This window comes from Punica granatum, chromosome 3, assembly GCF_007655135.1.
Source record: "Punica granatum isolate Tunisia-2019 chromosome 3, ASM765513v2, whole genome shotgun sequence".
Taxonomy (NCBI): Eukaryota; Viridiplantae; Streptophyta; class Magnoliopsida; order Myrtales; family Lythraceae; genus Punica; species Punica granatum.
In genome coordinates this window covers 8,057,423-8,072,339 of record NC_045129.1, presented here as the reverse complement: position 1 = coordinate 8,072,339, position 14,917 = coordinate 8,057,423, and the positions used below count along the sequence as shown (strand labels likewise).

At 39.8% G+C, this 14,917-nt stretch overlaps 1 protein-coding gene across 1 annotated transcript; it reads left to right on the top strand.

The window, feature by feature from the left end:
- Positions 1 to 1,114: 1,114 nt before the first annotated feature.
- LOC116201222 lies at positions 1,115 to 3,695 on the top strand. The gene is made up of 6 exons (XM_031532363.1): positions 1,115 to 1,419; positions 2,024 to 2,136; positions 2,226 to 2,320; positions 2,726 to 2,905; positions 2,999 to 3,154; positions 3,244 to 3,695. Exons 1-6 carry the CDS (start codon positions 1,187 to 1,189, stop codon positions 3,361 to 3,363), a joined length of 897 nt encoding a protein of 298 aa, XP_031388223.1. The 5' UTR covers positions 1,115 to 1,186; the 3' UTR covers positions 3,364 to 3,695.
- Positions 3,696 to 14,917: the final 11,222 nt, after the last annotated feature.

The following is a 14,917-nucleotide window of genomic DNA, read 5'->3' as shown; positions in this document are numbered from 1 at the left end:
GTATCTACGGGCAATATTCCATACGAAAATCAATGGTCATGAACCCCATAATCATTTACAAAAAAATTATGAATCACTCTTGAGAAGGGCTATTCTATACACTATAAATATGAGTGCAGACCCCTCGTCAGTTTCATACGTAAAAATCCTAAGTCTTCTAGTCGTAAGCTCACACAGTTTTTCCTTCATTTATCAGCATTTCTATATATGGCTAGGAACAGGTTCATGGTTGTTTTTTCTTTGCTTGTAATTCTGTTCCTTTCCCATGATTTAATTACTGGCCGTGTCGAAGCAAGAAATTTGAAGTCCAAGGATGAGAAGACAATCAGCGGTACGAATTCACTTGTCACAGGGAGCAATATTCATCAATCGGGGTCCCATGCTATGCCACAAGAAGGTGTGGGTAAGGTGGCGCCACCCACAACGCCTGGTCATTGTCCCGGAGTTGGCCATGCAATCAACAACTAAATATAAATCCTTGACTGGGTTTATTTTTTATTAGAGCCTCTTTTGGAGCGCGACGGATGTGTGAATTATATATGAATGTTTATTATATAAACTCCTTCATAACTCTCCATACCTCGTGACCTAAACAAGTAATAAAAGGTTTAGTTACTTGTTCCGTTTTTCATTTCCAACGCATTGAATCCTTATGTCATGGAATTTGTTGTGTATTTGATATGTATATATATATATATATATATATATATATATATATGTTATCGATGAATATTGTCTTTTTTTTTCCAAATCCACAGTATATTTTTGTCCAAATTTATTTCTTCTCCTGAGAAGAAAAATAAAAATTAAAAAGCTCCCACCTTCCATTTTAATGTTTGCGGAGGATTTTAGTTCCATGCCAAAGTGGGACCGCCTTCTTGATTTTCTATTAATATTTTTTCTTTTTACAAATGAGACTCAAGACAATCTCACTAGATATCTAGATTAACGGACGAGAGCGTATATCACTGCATTACATTGTCTTTTCATTTTTTCTATTATCCTTACAATAAAGAGTAGATACAATTTATAAATCACTAATAAACAACAAACAGCAAAACACTCTCTCTCCCTCTCTTTCTCTCTGTTATTGTTTGTTGATTATGTCTCTGTCTCTGTTTCTCTCTCTACATAGGTTTGTCTTTTTTGAATTCCGCGAGGCACAATTGTCAATTTTTTAAGCCTCATGCTCACTTCCACGGCTTTTCCCTTCGTTCTCCCTCTCTCTCTCTCTATGACCCGTTCTTCCTCAGAACTCTGTTTTCAGTCCAAGAAACTCAGTAAAGAAAGAGCACGGGAAGCTTCTCTCTACAGAAATAGAGATCTGAGCTCAGATTCGGACACCCTTTTTCTTCCTCTAGTCTTTCCCGACTTCAGTCCACAGAGGAAATGGCAGAAGCTGTCTATTACCTCGGCAAGGTGAGCCCTTTACCAAAGGACTTATGACTTTGAGCTGATTAAACGTGTGCCTTGCTCCTGTCTCTCGATTTATTTCGTTAATTTGCAATTCGGGTTGTTAATGTAAAGGCTTTGTTATTCTCAGTTGAGTTGGCACTTCTTTAATGGTGGAATAGGTTTTTTTTTTGGCTCTTTTGCTTCAGCTTCTTTTGGTTTGGGACCATCTTACTTGAAATGGAGATGGGTCTGACACTTCCTTACTGTAAAGATCTTCTCTTTCTTCTTAAGGCTGATATGCAGAAAGAATTTGATTTTTTGGAAACAAATTTGATGCTTTTCGGCATGTGGGATGAGTCGATCTGCAACATGCAAATTATGTCACGTGCTCTATTGCCGTTCTTTTTTCTTCAATGGCTCCGGAGAACAAAGACAAAATTTCGTCGTTTGGTTGAGAAAAATGAATCTTTTTGAGGTGCAATCTGAGGTTCTTTATCTTGTTTTCTGTCTTTTGAAGTAAGGAAGTTGGACATCTGGGAAAGTCGTCCACAACCAAATAGACCACATGATATTTGTGTATATATACTGTAGAACTTTGTCTGACTTTTGCTCTTTGGAATGTTATTAGGTCTGAATGTGCTCAAAATCCCGTGCGATTCTTTGCGATATTATCCATGCAAAGATCGGGTAGTGGGTGGTTTGAGGTGCTCTTAAACAGTCACATGAACCTACGCTCTAATGGTAAGATATTTTCTTCTCTGGAAAGGGGAAAAAAATATTTCATCGATCATGCAGACTCTTGACAAAGTTTACAACTTGGACTGGTTCAGTAGTGCTTCAAAGAACGAGTGCTCTGCTGCGGTCGGTTTCAAGTGGATGTTCAATCAGTTATTCATTCTCTTTGTTAATGAAGATCTCTTTAATGGTTCGATATCTTTTCCTCAGAGCTTTTGCTTGTTGGTCCTTTTCAGGTCTTGTAAGATTGATTAGGCATATATGCTTACTTTCTGTTTTGATAAGAAGGTACTTGCATTCATTAGTTGGGAAAAGAATGGAATAATCCGCAACTCACTGGTTCATGCTATTGCTTTGACTTCCTGGTCTGCCGGAAACGGGCCATTCAGCTCTTGCACTGATAATTCTCACAAGGATTCCTCTAAGGTCGTGCTTGGGGGGAAGGAACAACTATTGAATTAGATGGAGTCACTGCAAGAAATGATTGCATTTTTTGTGCTCACTAATATTCAGAGATCTTTTTATTCTTCCGAACGGAACCTGGCAAGAAATTTTTCCTCTTTTAGAAACTGATATTTCCAATGACTGGATGTAGGGATTGATTCAGCACCACAAAGAGATAGTGGAGTACTTCAATCGGAGAGGTGTTTCGGCGATATTTCTACTCCGAAGAAACCCATTGCGCCGCATGGTTTCAGTGCTAGCGAACTCCTATGATCGTTACGCAAAGCTATTGAATGGGACTCACAAATCCCATGTTCATGGTGAAGAAGAGGTCCCTCTCCCCCCCTTCTGATGTCTTCACTCACTCAAGCACCATACTTGGCATTTTATCCTTAAGTGTTTCCTGGGCACTGTTATGTTGTAGGCGAGTATGCTTTCCACGTACAAGCCTGGGATCAATTCAACGTCACTGATGAATGATCTCAAGGAAATGGAAGAAACGGTTGCAAGGGCATTGACCTATTTCAACAGCACAAGACACATTGTTCTCTATTATGAGGACATTGTCAAGGACGAAAATGTAAGTGGCTACAAAACTGAGAGGTGTACTTTTCTTTTCTTTGTTCTGGATGCATGATCACGAATGCGATTTTACATGTCGTGTTGCAGAAGCTAAAAGAAGTCCTAGAGTTTCTTAAGGTTCCAGTGAGGGAACTGACAACCCGCCAAGTGAAAATCCATAAGGGGCCGTTGTCGGACCTCATCTCAAACTGGGATGAAGTCCACTGATCCCTTAACGGGGCTGCCTCCGAGGATTCATCAACAACCCAGACTATTAATTTAATGGAAGTTGATAGCCGCTATGCAGACTTTGCTTTGTGAATCCCGTGTACATACTCGAGACCAGACAACTAACACCACCAGCTCAAGTGAAGATTTGGTTCCAGTTTTTGCAAGCTTACTCCCATCATTCAACTCCTTGTTGAGGTTTGGTCAAAGGTTATTTCTCGATCAACGGCTTGTTGAAGTGTATACGCCTTTGTACTCTCCTTCCGTTTGTTGTATACAAGACTGTCAAAGGGTTTGAAGCAATGTACGGAATCAATTGGGTTCACCTGCCGTGAGCAATTTGTGGGTTCGCTTCAGTCTAAGTCTTGAGGTATTCGGCAGGCTTGACTTTGAGCAATCCCAACATTAGATGGCCGTGATCACACGGCACAACTTGACTCAACATCAAGCATGTCTCATTTCACCGACTGTGACTAGCTTCATTCTTTATAAGTCAAACTTGCGCCCGCTGTTTGAGTTCCAACAGTAATCACTCTTAGCTACGGTTGATGATTAGTTGTAATCGTCCACGGTACATCGTGAGGATGATTTTAAACAAATTATGAATCACAACTGCTCCCCAATGTTTAACATCCATAATCAATCATACATCTTGTCAGCACCCCATTTTGGTCCACTGGCTCCAACGGAGGACTTCCGACCAAAGCTCGGGACACTATTCACCATCGGGAAACCGGAGGCAAATAGGCGGGCACAGAGTCATGGATCGCGGAAGAAAAGCATGGTCCACCGAGAAAGGCAGAGGAGAAAAGGCCCCTTTTTGCATAGAAACGTGGCTAGAGACCCTTTAAATGAACCGTCGGTGCACGAAATTCTCGCCAACCAATCCCGAGAACCTCAAGGCCTGGGAAAACGAACCCTGATCGCATTGCACAATCCATTTAGGTTTCCCGAGTACTATTCCGGCAACAAAAGGGGCCCTTTCAAGCGGAATCTCGCGCTTCGAGCTCACTCGAGCAAATGTTGACGTCCGAGTTTCGCACCACCCACTCCTAACAACCTCCAGGGGCTAGGAAATCATTTCGGTTCTGACCAAGCAAGTCATACCGATCTCCCGAGTGACATTTCAATGGTCACGAATGCCTCCCGACAAGCCTTCGGGACTCGTTTTTGACAAACGAAGTTCACAGTGGTCTCCGAACACATCAGAACACTCGGGAAACACTGAGAAAGCCCCATTCGCGGATTCCTAGGACGCTTTCGGATATCGATCTCCAACCGAGGCCAACAAGTAAACCGTTCTGCCCAAAGTACAAAGCACGCCGACACGAGCAGTACAGCATGCAGAGGCACGAACGAGCAACAGAAACGGAAAACTTCACTCTGATTATCCAAACGGAGCGAAACCGGCTTTTGAGTCCCCGGGCTACCCGAGCATTTACTTACACGAAGCATGTCAATATTATGCTCATTAAAATCGCATTCGCGTGTACATCGACAATTCGTCGTTCAAGCGAACCACGGAAATGGAATGCGTGATCAATCAAGCCCCGAGCTTCTTCTGGCTTTCTTCCTAATCAAGTAGGACCCTTGAGCTAGCCAAGCCGAGCCGAGCCGAGCCGAGCCAAGCCACGAGCCATGGCTCTCCTCTAAAGACAAGCCAAATGAGCCTCCACCACCCATTTCAAAATATCTCTTACATCCCATCACTTCTCTTCTTCCATCCATCACCTCCCATCAACTTTTCAAGACAGCTTCCCCACCCTAATCTTCCCTCCAAAATTCGGAATCCCTAAGCACTCATTAATTGCACTTAGTTTTCACTAAACAAGCCATTAAGTCTTCTTTTATAAGCCCATTGCATCATTAATTTAATCACAACTCACTATACATTCTCTCTCAAGCTCTCTCACTCTAGGAAATCCTCTCAAGCCCCTTAGAGTTCAGCATTTTTCATAAAAATCGCATAGCCTCACCTCAGCCCGGTTACAAGGCAAAATTGTCCGAAAATTCAACCGTTTTCCGGCGACCGCCACTCAACCCGAACCAAACTTGACCAAACTTCATATCCCACATGTTTTCGACCTCCTAAGTCCATTTTCGACCTTAGAATTTTCATTTGAAGCTCCCAGCACCTCGTTCCAGCTCTGTCCAGAAACAGTCCCTTAAGCGTTTTCCCGGTTTCTAAGCGAGTTCTTCCCTCTTGACTTAAGCAAACTCAACCAAACTTCATATCCCACATGTTTTCGACCTCCCGAGTCCATTTCCGGTGTTAGTTTTGCGATTTGAAGCTCCCAGCAGCCCGAACCAGCTCTGTCCAGAACCGGGTTTCGTAGGTGTTTCACGGCTTCCCGGGCTTCCTCGACATTTCCACTACCTCACGACTATGGCGAGTCGTGCCATCACTTTTAGGGGTTCCTTACAACCCTCACTCTCTCCCGTGACGAGGTGGTTGCGTGCCGAGAGCCATCCAACCGTGCACCACCGCCGTTTCCCTCTATTCTCCCTTGACAGATTTTTCCAGTTTTTTACCGGTTTTCTTTGCATCTTTCAGGAAAATAGACATTTCTAATCCTCATGAAACCACTGCAGGTATGATCCTCACTCAGTTAGAAATCCAATTCCACCGACCTTGCATCAAAAGACCACCGGGAGCCTCCCGTAGAGTCGTTTCTTCATCGGGTGCCAGTCGGGTCTGTTCCTCTGGTTTTCTTTTCTAACCCGAACTTCGCAGGAACGTACAGGTTAGCTCAGCTTGAATCTCGCTACGAGCCACCTATCACCGTGATCCTCAGTCAGTTAGGAATCCAATGCCACAGACCTTGCATCAAAAGACCACCAGGAGCCTCCTGTGGAGCCGTTTCTTCATCGGGTGCCAGTCGGGTTTGTCCTTTTTTTTTACTGACCTGAATTTGTTTTTGATTTCCAGAAAATCTACGCATGCTCTCCTCCCGAAACCACCACAGGCGCGATCTTTAGTCTTTTGGGAATCCAACGCAACTGGCCCCGTGCGAAAATTCCATCCCGATCAACCAGTACAGCCTCGACAAGCCAGACTGCCAGTCGGGTCTGCCAGTCGACCCGACTGCATCGGTTCGGGTCTGTTCGTTCCAACCGAGTCTCCCGACTCCCTTTGCCACTTCTCCGACTCTTTCCTCGTGTTCCGAGGCTAGGTAACATTCCTCTGCGACTTAGAGAAGCTAGGATCCTCGATGTTTGCTTGTTATGAAGTGTTAATGTGATTTATAAACCGGAAAGCATCAAAGTTGCTATTTTTCTTCTAGATCCGGACTTCCTCATGCATTTCCATGCACGTACGTCCATCATATTCCATTTATGTGCTCATATCATATCCGTATGATGCATAAACTCATGTGCCATGATAGGAAAAGATCCAAATCGAGGCCGAAGAGATCATTCCAACCCGTGTGAGCCACGTAAGATCCCGGTCATTCTTGATGGAATACGGCCGAGAGGTTCCTTGGACCACACAAGTCCGGGAGGCTCTCTTTTGCCTCGAGATGGGCCGATTCCCGTGTTTTATCCGTTTCGTTATCACTTGAGTCGATGCCGTTTTATTGATTCCGTTTAAATATTTTGTTCGTGCGTGTTTGTATGCTCTTTTGCGTGATTATGACCATGGCGGCATCGATGTGATTAAAACGTGTGTTATTATCGTGTTTGACGTATCATGCATGTAAGATACGATCGGAATCATCCCTTGGAATTGTGTGTATTGATGTTCGTGTTTTATCATTGGCTATGTGATAATCACATGATAGACGTGTAGACTTCGGACCATTGGTCGTTAAATCCATAATACCCATAACACAAGGTCACCGTCACCGAATAATTTCACGAATGGGAGAAACGGGACGTATCATTCGGCTAATTAAATCACTTGGACTAAATAATTGGATTAATCGATCACTAATTCGTAAACGCATCGATGGTTCACGGAACGGCGGTAATGCTCTTTTCCTTAAAAGATCACAATTTCAAAACACCGAGACGTGTAACACGAATAGAATAGACGTCTAACGAGTACTCGCGTGCTATGATTCGAGTCCGGGCCCGATTTGAGGCGGCTCGAGTCAAGACGCGCGAGTCCTTCTTAGACTTCTTCGTGTGACGCGATCTTCAATTTATACATGAACATCGCAATTTTATCATCCAAGGGCATAATCGTCATTCCGTGATTCACCGATACCCTAGGCGTTAGGGAGTTGGAAACACTTCGATCTATGAACGAAAAGGGCAACCCGTTCGGGTGCGAGTTTCATTCACACGGCCCATTCCGTTCACTTTCGGTGTTTTTATCTTCCTATCGTAGATTCGGTGGTGAACATTTTATTTCAGTTACAAAACACGAAAAACCGGATTAATCATGCATTTGGCTTAATCAAACATTAGATAATGGATAAGCGGAATGATAGATTCCAATCTAGAGTCAAAACACGAGTTTGGCTAATTCGGTGAAACCGCAGTGTCACCTCATTGAATAAGAGTCTTAAAACAAACATACACATGTAATTTGCTTAGAACCCTATTCTAATCTACCATCTATGTTTGCCTAGGTTAGATACATTGTTTGCTAACCAACCCCGGTTAATAACTGATTAAATCACGTACATTCGGCCTAATACACAACTTATCTGTATTCACCGATACTTATCAGTTGTTGTTTGTATTTCATCAGTTTTATCAGTTTTCTTCTGTTTTCCATTGTCTTTTACTGATTTGTTGAGATTTGGGTCCGAGCCCATAAGTTACGTGTCGCACGGGGTCCAACGCCCCAAATCACCAAACACGAGGTCTAATGCCTCCTAATTCACTGAGCGCGTGCAACCCGAGTGCGGAATGGGATCTAGCCTCGAGTCACCATCGCGCTCCAAACATGGCCTATGTGGAAGGCAATTTGGATTGGATGCGTGAAATGTGTTTAAATATCACCCGGGAGCTCAATCGGTCCAACGGTTGCAGTGGGAACTAATCGGTTCTCCTGCAAACCGTCGATTCGATTAGACCCGACCCCCGGCTCTTTGAGCCCGCGTTGTCTTAATTTGTTTGTCGGTCATTCAAGATACGCGGTGAGCCAGAGCGAAATATTGGCCCAATGCAAACCGATCGGGATCCATTTACTTATTCGGTTACACTTTGCAATTATTCGAGAGAACATTGCGAGGATTTTATCTGTACACTCACTCATTCATTTGTAAGGATCCCTGATCGGCAAGCGAGAGGTCCGAGTGTCGAACCGGCCAAGTCGGTCTATTGTTACCAAGAGGTGAGTAAGCTCGAATACTCGTGGTTTCGGTTCGCGCAGGGAATCGACCATCACGGTTCGATGAACTGTAACGCTAAGATAGTGAAGCGATTCCTCGACGCACAAGCCTACTCATCTTTCGGATTCTTGGCCCAACTTGATCAATTCATCGACTTTACGGTGTCAAAACGGGCGAGTCAAGTGCAACCCTAAATCACGCAGTAAATAAACAAAACGGCAAGCCTAGCAAGCTAGAGTACCGAAAGAGCGTGCGGGATATAGGCCCGCACGTAATAGAACCCCCGAATTCGGAATTTTCGGTTCCGCATGACCATTGTCTTAGCATTTAGGTGTACCCCATACCCCTAGACCCGGGCGACTCAACGGCCCTCGACCTACGGGTCGTAAACAGTAAGTGGCGACTCCTTCTCACGCGTGTCCGTCGCGCGTCCCCGGAAAGGTGGACACTCCCAAGCCGCGTTGCATAGGCATCGCGCATGCGTGCCCCGACGAGATTAAATTCGGGTGCGCACACATCTATTAAAATCTGGACTTAATTATGAGAGATCTTTCTCATAGTCCGAACTTAGGTTGAATCAGTGTTTGGCCTAGGGCAAAAGCTTAATATAGTACACTTACATAGTTGTATCCCTTCTCTATTATTATTATAAAAAGCCGAAAGGCTTCTTTCTTTTTACTCTTCGTTTTGTTTTAAACTTAGGTTGAATTGTGGTAGAATCTGCAATATATAATTTAACTAACTATAACCATTAAAAGAAACATAAGGGTAAATTTCCTCTCTCTTCCCCTTCTCTTCGACATTGTTATTTTCTTTCAACTGTCTTTCCTATCCTCCTGATTTCAACTTTCTTCAATTTTTTTCTTCGTCCTTGGCTCCTTAATATTGAAAACCTACGAGACACCAATAGTTATCTTTTCCTTGGTTGAATAATTTTTTGGTTCTTTCTTTAAATTAATTCCTTAATAACCTACATGAATGTAATTTCATACAAATATACGCCTTCTATGCGTGGCACGGATTTGCTCGTGTGTGTGTGTGTATATAAACTATAAGATTCTACACATACTTCCAACAGATTCTGTCGGGCAAGAACATTACCAGCAAGGCGCTTGGCACTTTCCTAATTGTCCATTAACAAAACTCCTAGTGCACACTATTGAGCTTTGGAATCATGTAGGAAAAAGTATTTGGCTATTTCTTGTTCATCATACGGTACTCAAGTAGACAATATTTCTAGATCGATTACTACACTTGTTAATCAATATAATGCTTTTCTCTCTCTTTTGTGTTTTTTTTTTGAAATAGTTTTAGGATATCTTTAGGTTCTTTTTGTTTTTTGAGTAATTTTATAAGAAAAGTGGGAGGAGGTTGCACTTGCAGGCAGGAATCTTCCCCATGTCCCAGGAGCCAACCACATGGATCCTTTTCAGGAAGAATCTTTGTCTTTTTTTGAGAAATAATGACTTTTTTTTCCACGCCAAAAAAGCGATATTTTCCATTTTAATTGGAGATTTCAGAAAAAGGCCAAGAGAATTCCGTTCTCGGGCTAATCAGGTACTTCACTTTGAGTTTTTGTTGAACCGACATGATTGAGGTGAAACTATATGGATTCGATAAAGAACTCAACTGATGTGCTAACATTTTACAAAAGACATAATTAATTGAATTCTCTGTTTTTTTTATTATGTGCTATTTCGTATAATGAGATTTAGATATATACTTTGCACAAATATGGTAAAATTAATGTCAAGTTTGAGATCCTTTTCTCCCGTCAAGGACGATTATTTTATGAGACAAAGAAGAGTAGTGGGGAACTCTAGAATTTGGTGGCTTTTGGAAAACTTCTCTTTGACCACACACACACACACACACACACACATATATATATATATATTATGCACTTTGACCATGAATTAATTGCTCATATAAATAAGTTGCAAAAAATGGTAGCAAGTGCGGGGATTTTGTCGAGGAAGCTATTCCATTGGACAGCCCTTTTTCAAGAATCCCTGCCCATTGATTAAACAAGAGGTGTGTGTATATATATATATATGCATTATATTATATATAAACATTAGTTTTAGTTGGCGTTTGGTAATCATTACAAATATTAACGGGTTGCAATCATGTTAGGAAAAAGTATGTGTGAGAATTTATTATTAAATAGAAGAAAAAATAAAAAATGATTTATTATGTTGTTGAATTGATCGAAGAATGAAGTAGAGCGGGGAATTTATTATTAAAAAATTTATTGTAATAATGATTAAAAAAATATGTGTGAAAATTTATTATTAAATGAGAAAAAAAGACAGAAGAGTAATAATTATGTTGTTAAATTTGAAAACAAATGGAGTACAGTAGAGTTGCAGTGGAGTTAAACTCCATTACCAAATAAAGGTACATACGTAATTCTCTGGCCTAGTCTAATTCGAAGAAGAAATTCAAATTGATGAGGGCTCAAAATGGACAGTTTCTCGTGGCAAAACAATTAGACATTTTGATTTTTCCTATTTAGGATAGAACAGCATATGTGTCGACTTTGTAAAAATAGAGTTATTCGGTACTTTTTATGAGTTTATTTGGAGTTAGATTCTCGAGTTTATATTAGTTTAGTAGGTTATAGTTTAATTTAGCATTCACTTGTGTTTTGGTAGGATTTTAGAGTTTTAAGTGCTTTTTGGTATTTTTAGGTATTTTGGGAGTTAGTTCATGAATATCGATTGTAGCCTCTAAGTTTTCGGTATTTTTAACATGTTAAACTGGAGCTAAATTATGCAAATTACATATTAATGGAAAGCTTATCGAGTTAGGAGCATGGCGGTTCAAACGGTTTGTCAGTTGGAGTTCAAACGAGGAAGATATGATCAAAGAAATTCACTATGCGACAGAAATTACGGACTCGGACGACCCCAACTGCAAAATTAGAGGGCTGCAGCCCTTCAAATCAGCTCACTCCGACACTTTCTTGCTTAGTTCGAGATTTTTCTCGATATTAAGGGTTTTGAGAGGAGGTTAATAGTGGAGATATATTTAACCATTTTTAATTAGAGAGTTATAATATTTCTAGAGATAAAAGAATCTTATTTAGGTAGTTTAAATTAGGAAACAATATCTTTTCATGGAGAGAGATTTTCATGGATTTTAGGAATGGCCTTTTGGACGTTTAACCTAGAAAAAGAGTGTTCAACATTCATTCACACAAAGAGGAGGAAGAGAACATGACATTTGGGAACAAGAGGTGGTGGAGATCAAGATCGTGGTGACCGTGGTTCGAGTTGGAAGACCAACTATATCATTATTTATCGGTTCTCTTCCAATCCTTGTTATCATGTTTATGTTTTCTTCTAGGAATTTGATGTTTAGCGTTACGATCATGAGCTAAATTCCTTTATCTAGGGCTTTAATGGAACCCAATACTTTTATATAGAATTGCGAATTCTTTTCTTTATATCTATTGAATTTAATTGAATTGCTTATTCTATCTTATTCTTAATGCAATTAATTGCTTGATCACCAATTAATTCGATTAGGAAATCTAGATGAGTTCGGAAAAAGATTCTAGGTTAAGCCATGTATCAGATAGGCTAAGTTTAATTTGAGTTGGAAAACCGACTATTTGTGTGAGGGATAGGAATATAACCTATCGCTTTAGGTAGCCAATTAGGGTTGATGATTAATGGATTTTCGCTTATTAATTTCCTAGGAATGGAGTACTTAATTTGATACCGGGAATACGTTTTTTGCAGCGCTCGAAAGAGAGGTAGAAAGATAATAGAACCCTAGGTTATTAATTTATGATTTTGATAGAATAGAGAGAGAACGATCAATTCTGTATAAGGTACTAGGGGAAATTAATAGTCCTAAATTCATCTCCATCGATTTTATTCGTGTTTACTTTATCGCTTAAGTTTAGTTTTTAGATTTAGTTTAATCCACTAGTCAAAAATTGATCGTTTGGTTAAAATCTAGTTGTGATGTTTCGGTACTTAGCAAGGTCTAAATTAACTTCTGTGGGATGATACTTTTATTCGCTCAATATTAATTGTTGGATGACATGCACTTGTGTTTATCTATTTTATCGCAACAATTTGTCTTTTATCTATTTCTCTGGTAAATTTTTTGGATGCATTATTCAATGATTAGAAAATTTCTTTGTTTTGGATTTGGTTTCAGGAGAACAATGAGGCCTAGAAGTAGGTAGGGAGAGAGGAAAAGAGCCCAAAGAAAATGAGAATTGAACCAAGAACAGTCATGATTTTCAAGTCTAAGGCGTATCCCCCTTAGCTGATTTCCTTCTCCTAATCATGTTTTTTAATCTCATTAAATGTAGTTCACAATAGCGTTTCATTGTAAAAATTTATGCTATTAAAAGATCTCCTTTGTACCAAAGTGAATTGGTTCAAGCAGTTGAGCGCTTGTTCCATTTAAGCAAAATTTCATGTACAAGTCTTTGTAAATACAAAAAATTCAAGCTATGAGAGCTTTACCTCTTGGTAGGCCGACCCGACTTGATTGGATTAATTGGTGTCAAAGTCCAAACACCGGCCACAAGAGTAGAGAAACCTCTATCTACATGACAAGAGGCAAGTTCCTGCTGCTTCTTATTCATCGTCAATAATGTCATCGAGCAACAGACTTGGTCGATTCTTTCGCAAATTAAACATCAATTTAGTTAGCTAGACTACATTACTTAATGTGGGATGAGGGAGATCTCTCAGCCGAAGCGGAACGTAACATGATGTCCGAACACGAGCATTTTTCTCCCTTGAAACTATAATTCCCAGTCAAAGTCGGTGTAGCGGAATGTGCAAACTTCATTAATTTGAAGTTGACCCACACTTATAATAATATTGGAAAAGTGGGGCAAATATGTAAATAATCAAAGTTGTGGTACCAAGTTGTGAGAGATGAATTTTTCATAACAAAATGTGTTTGAAAAGACTCAATTAACTGCTTATATCCTTTCATCATAAAGTCATTTTTCTTCATTCTGATGGACGTTTCCTATCAATGAGACATAAACTTGTCTTATAAATAGATGTTTTCCAGATTAAATGATACGAACGAAACATTGTATTTAGGAATTTTCTTGTCTCTTCTCTCTCTCCACATCTCTCCAAAACCGCTCTCGTTCTCGGTCTGCTGCAGAAGACTTAGAGCGAGATTTATGGTGTGTTTGGTTTTAGAGTTAAGTAGAGTTGGATTTTGATTTTAATTGGGTTGTAATGATTGTGTTATTGAATTATGAGAAAAAGTAATAAATAATTGAAAAAAAGTAATGATTGTATTGTTAAATTGTAGAAAAGGTAATAGATAGTTGAAAGAATTAAGTATTAAAAATTGAATTGAATGATTAAAAAAATTGAAGAAAAAAGGAAAAAAGTAATAATTTTGTTATTAATTTTTGTTGCGTAGTGAGTAGAGTTAAAGTTAGAGTTAAAAATTTTTAAAATATGATTGCGAAATCAAACGGAGCGTTAGTGATCCTGTTAATATCTGTACATGTTTAGGGATTGATGTCATCAGTGCAAGACTCAGTTGGTCATCGGTTCCTTTGTGTCCTTGAGGTTTATTCACGGAGATCTCCATTGTATACTATTGGTGGGGGCAAATAAAGCCTTAAGGAAAGCTATTATGTGCTTAGAAGTCATCTCTCATGTTTGTTTGTTTTTGCCAGTCCCGAGGTCCTGTTCTAACAGTCGGCAGTCCCTTCGTCCCCTAAGCACCAAGAAACCATGGCCGTTCTACATCAACAACCAAGCAGCACCATTGATGTGAGGAAATTAATATAAAATTAAATTCTCCTGGTTACAAATGCAATATATATTAAACATTATTAATTATCATGAACTCGTTTGGAAAGACTCTGAATGCTAAGAATATCTATAGCTAGTAATAGTTTATAAGTGGGCGATGAGCATGCTGGATCAAAATAACAAAAGGAAAACAACTTTTTAAACAATTCTGAAAAAAGAGACGTAGTATAGTAGTATGTATATATAAGAGATTTCATATTCGATTCTAATTAATATGACTATATTTTATCTTTTTATTAGATATTCATTTTTTTATATTAAGCTCTTGTATGATTATTTTAAATGAAATATAAGATATTTGGAAAAAAGAAGAATTTTATAATTGAAATTATAGAAAAATAGTTGTTACTTTAGTTCGAGGAATGATTAGCGAAGCGAAAGAACTTAGCTAGAAACCCGAAACCTTGGAAGAAGTCAAATCGAGGAGTAATGATGGAACTTCTAAACTCC

Excerpts from the sequence above, each read along its gene's own strand:
- LOC116201222 (XM_031532363.1), top strand. The coding sequence starts at position 1,187 with ATGCTCACTTCCACGGCTTTTCCCTTCGTTCTCCCTCTCTCTCTCTCT. Across the intron at positions 2,137-2,225 it reads CATGAACCTACGCTCTAATG|TAGTGCTTCAAAGAACGAGT; the intron begins GTAAGATATTTT and ends GGACTGGTTCAG. Across the intron at positions 2,321-2,725 it reads TAATGAAGATCTCTTTAATG|GGATTGATTCAGCACCACAA; the intron begins GTTCGATATCTT and ends GACTGGATGTAG.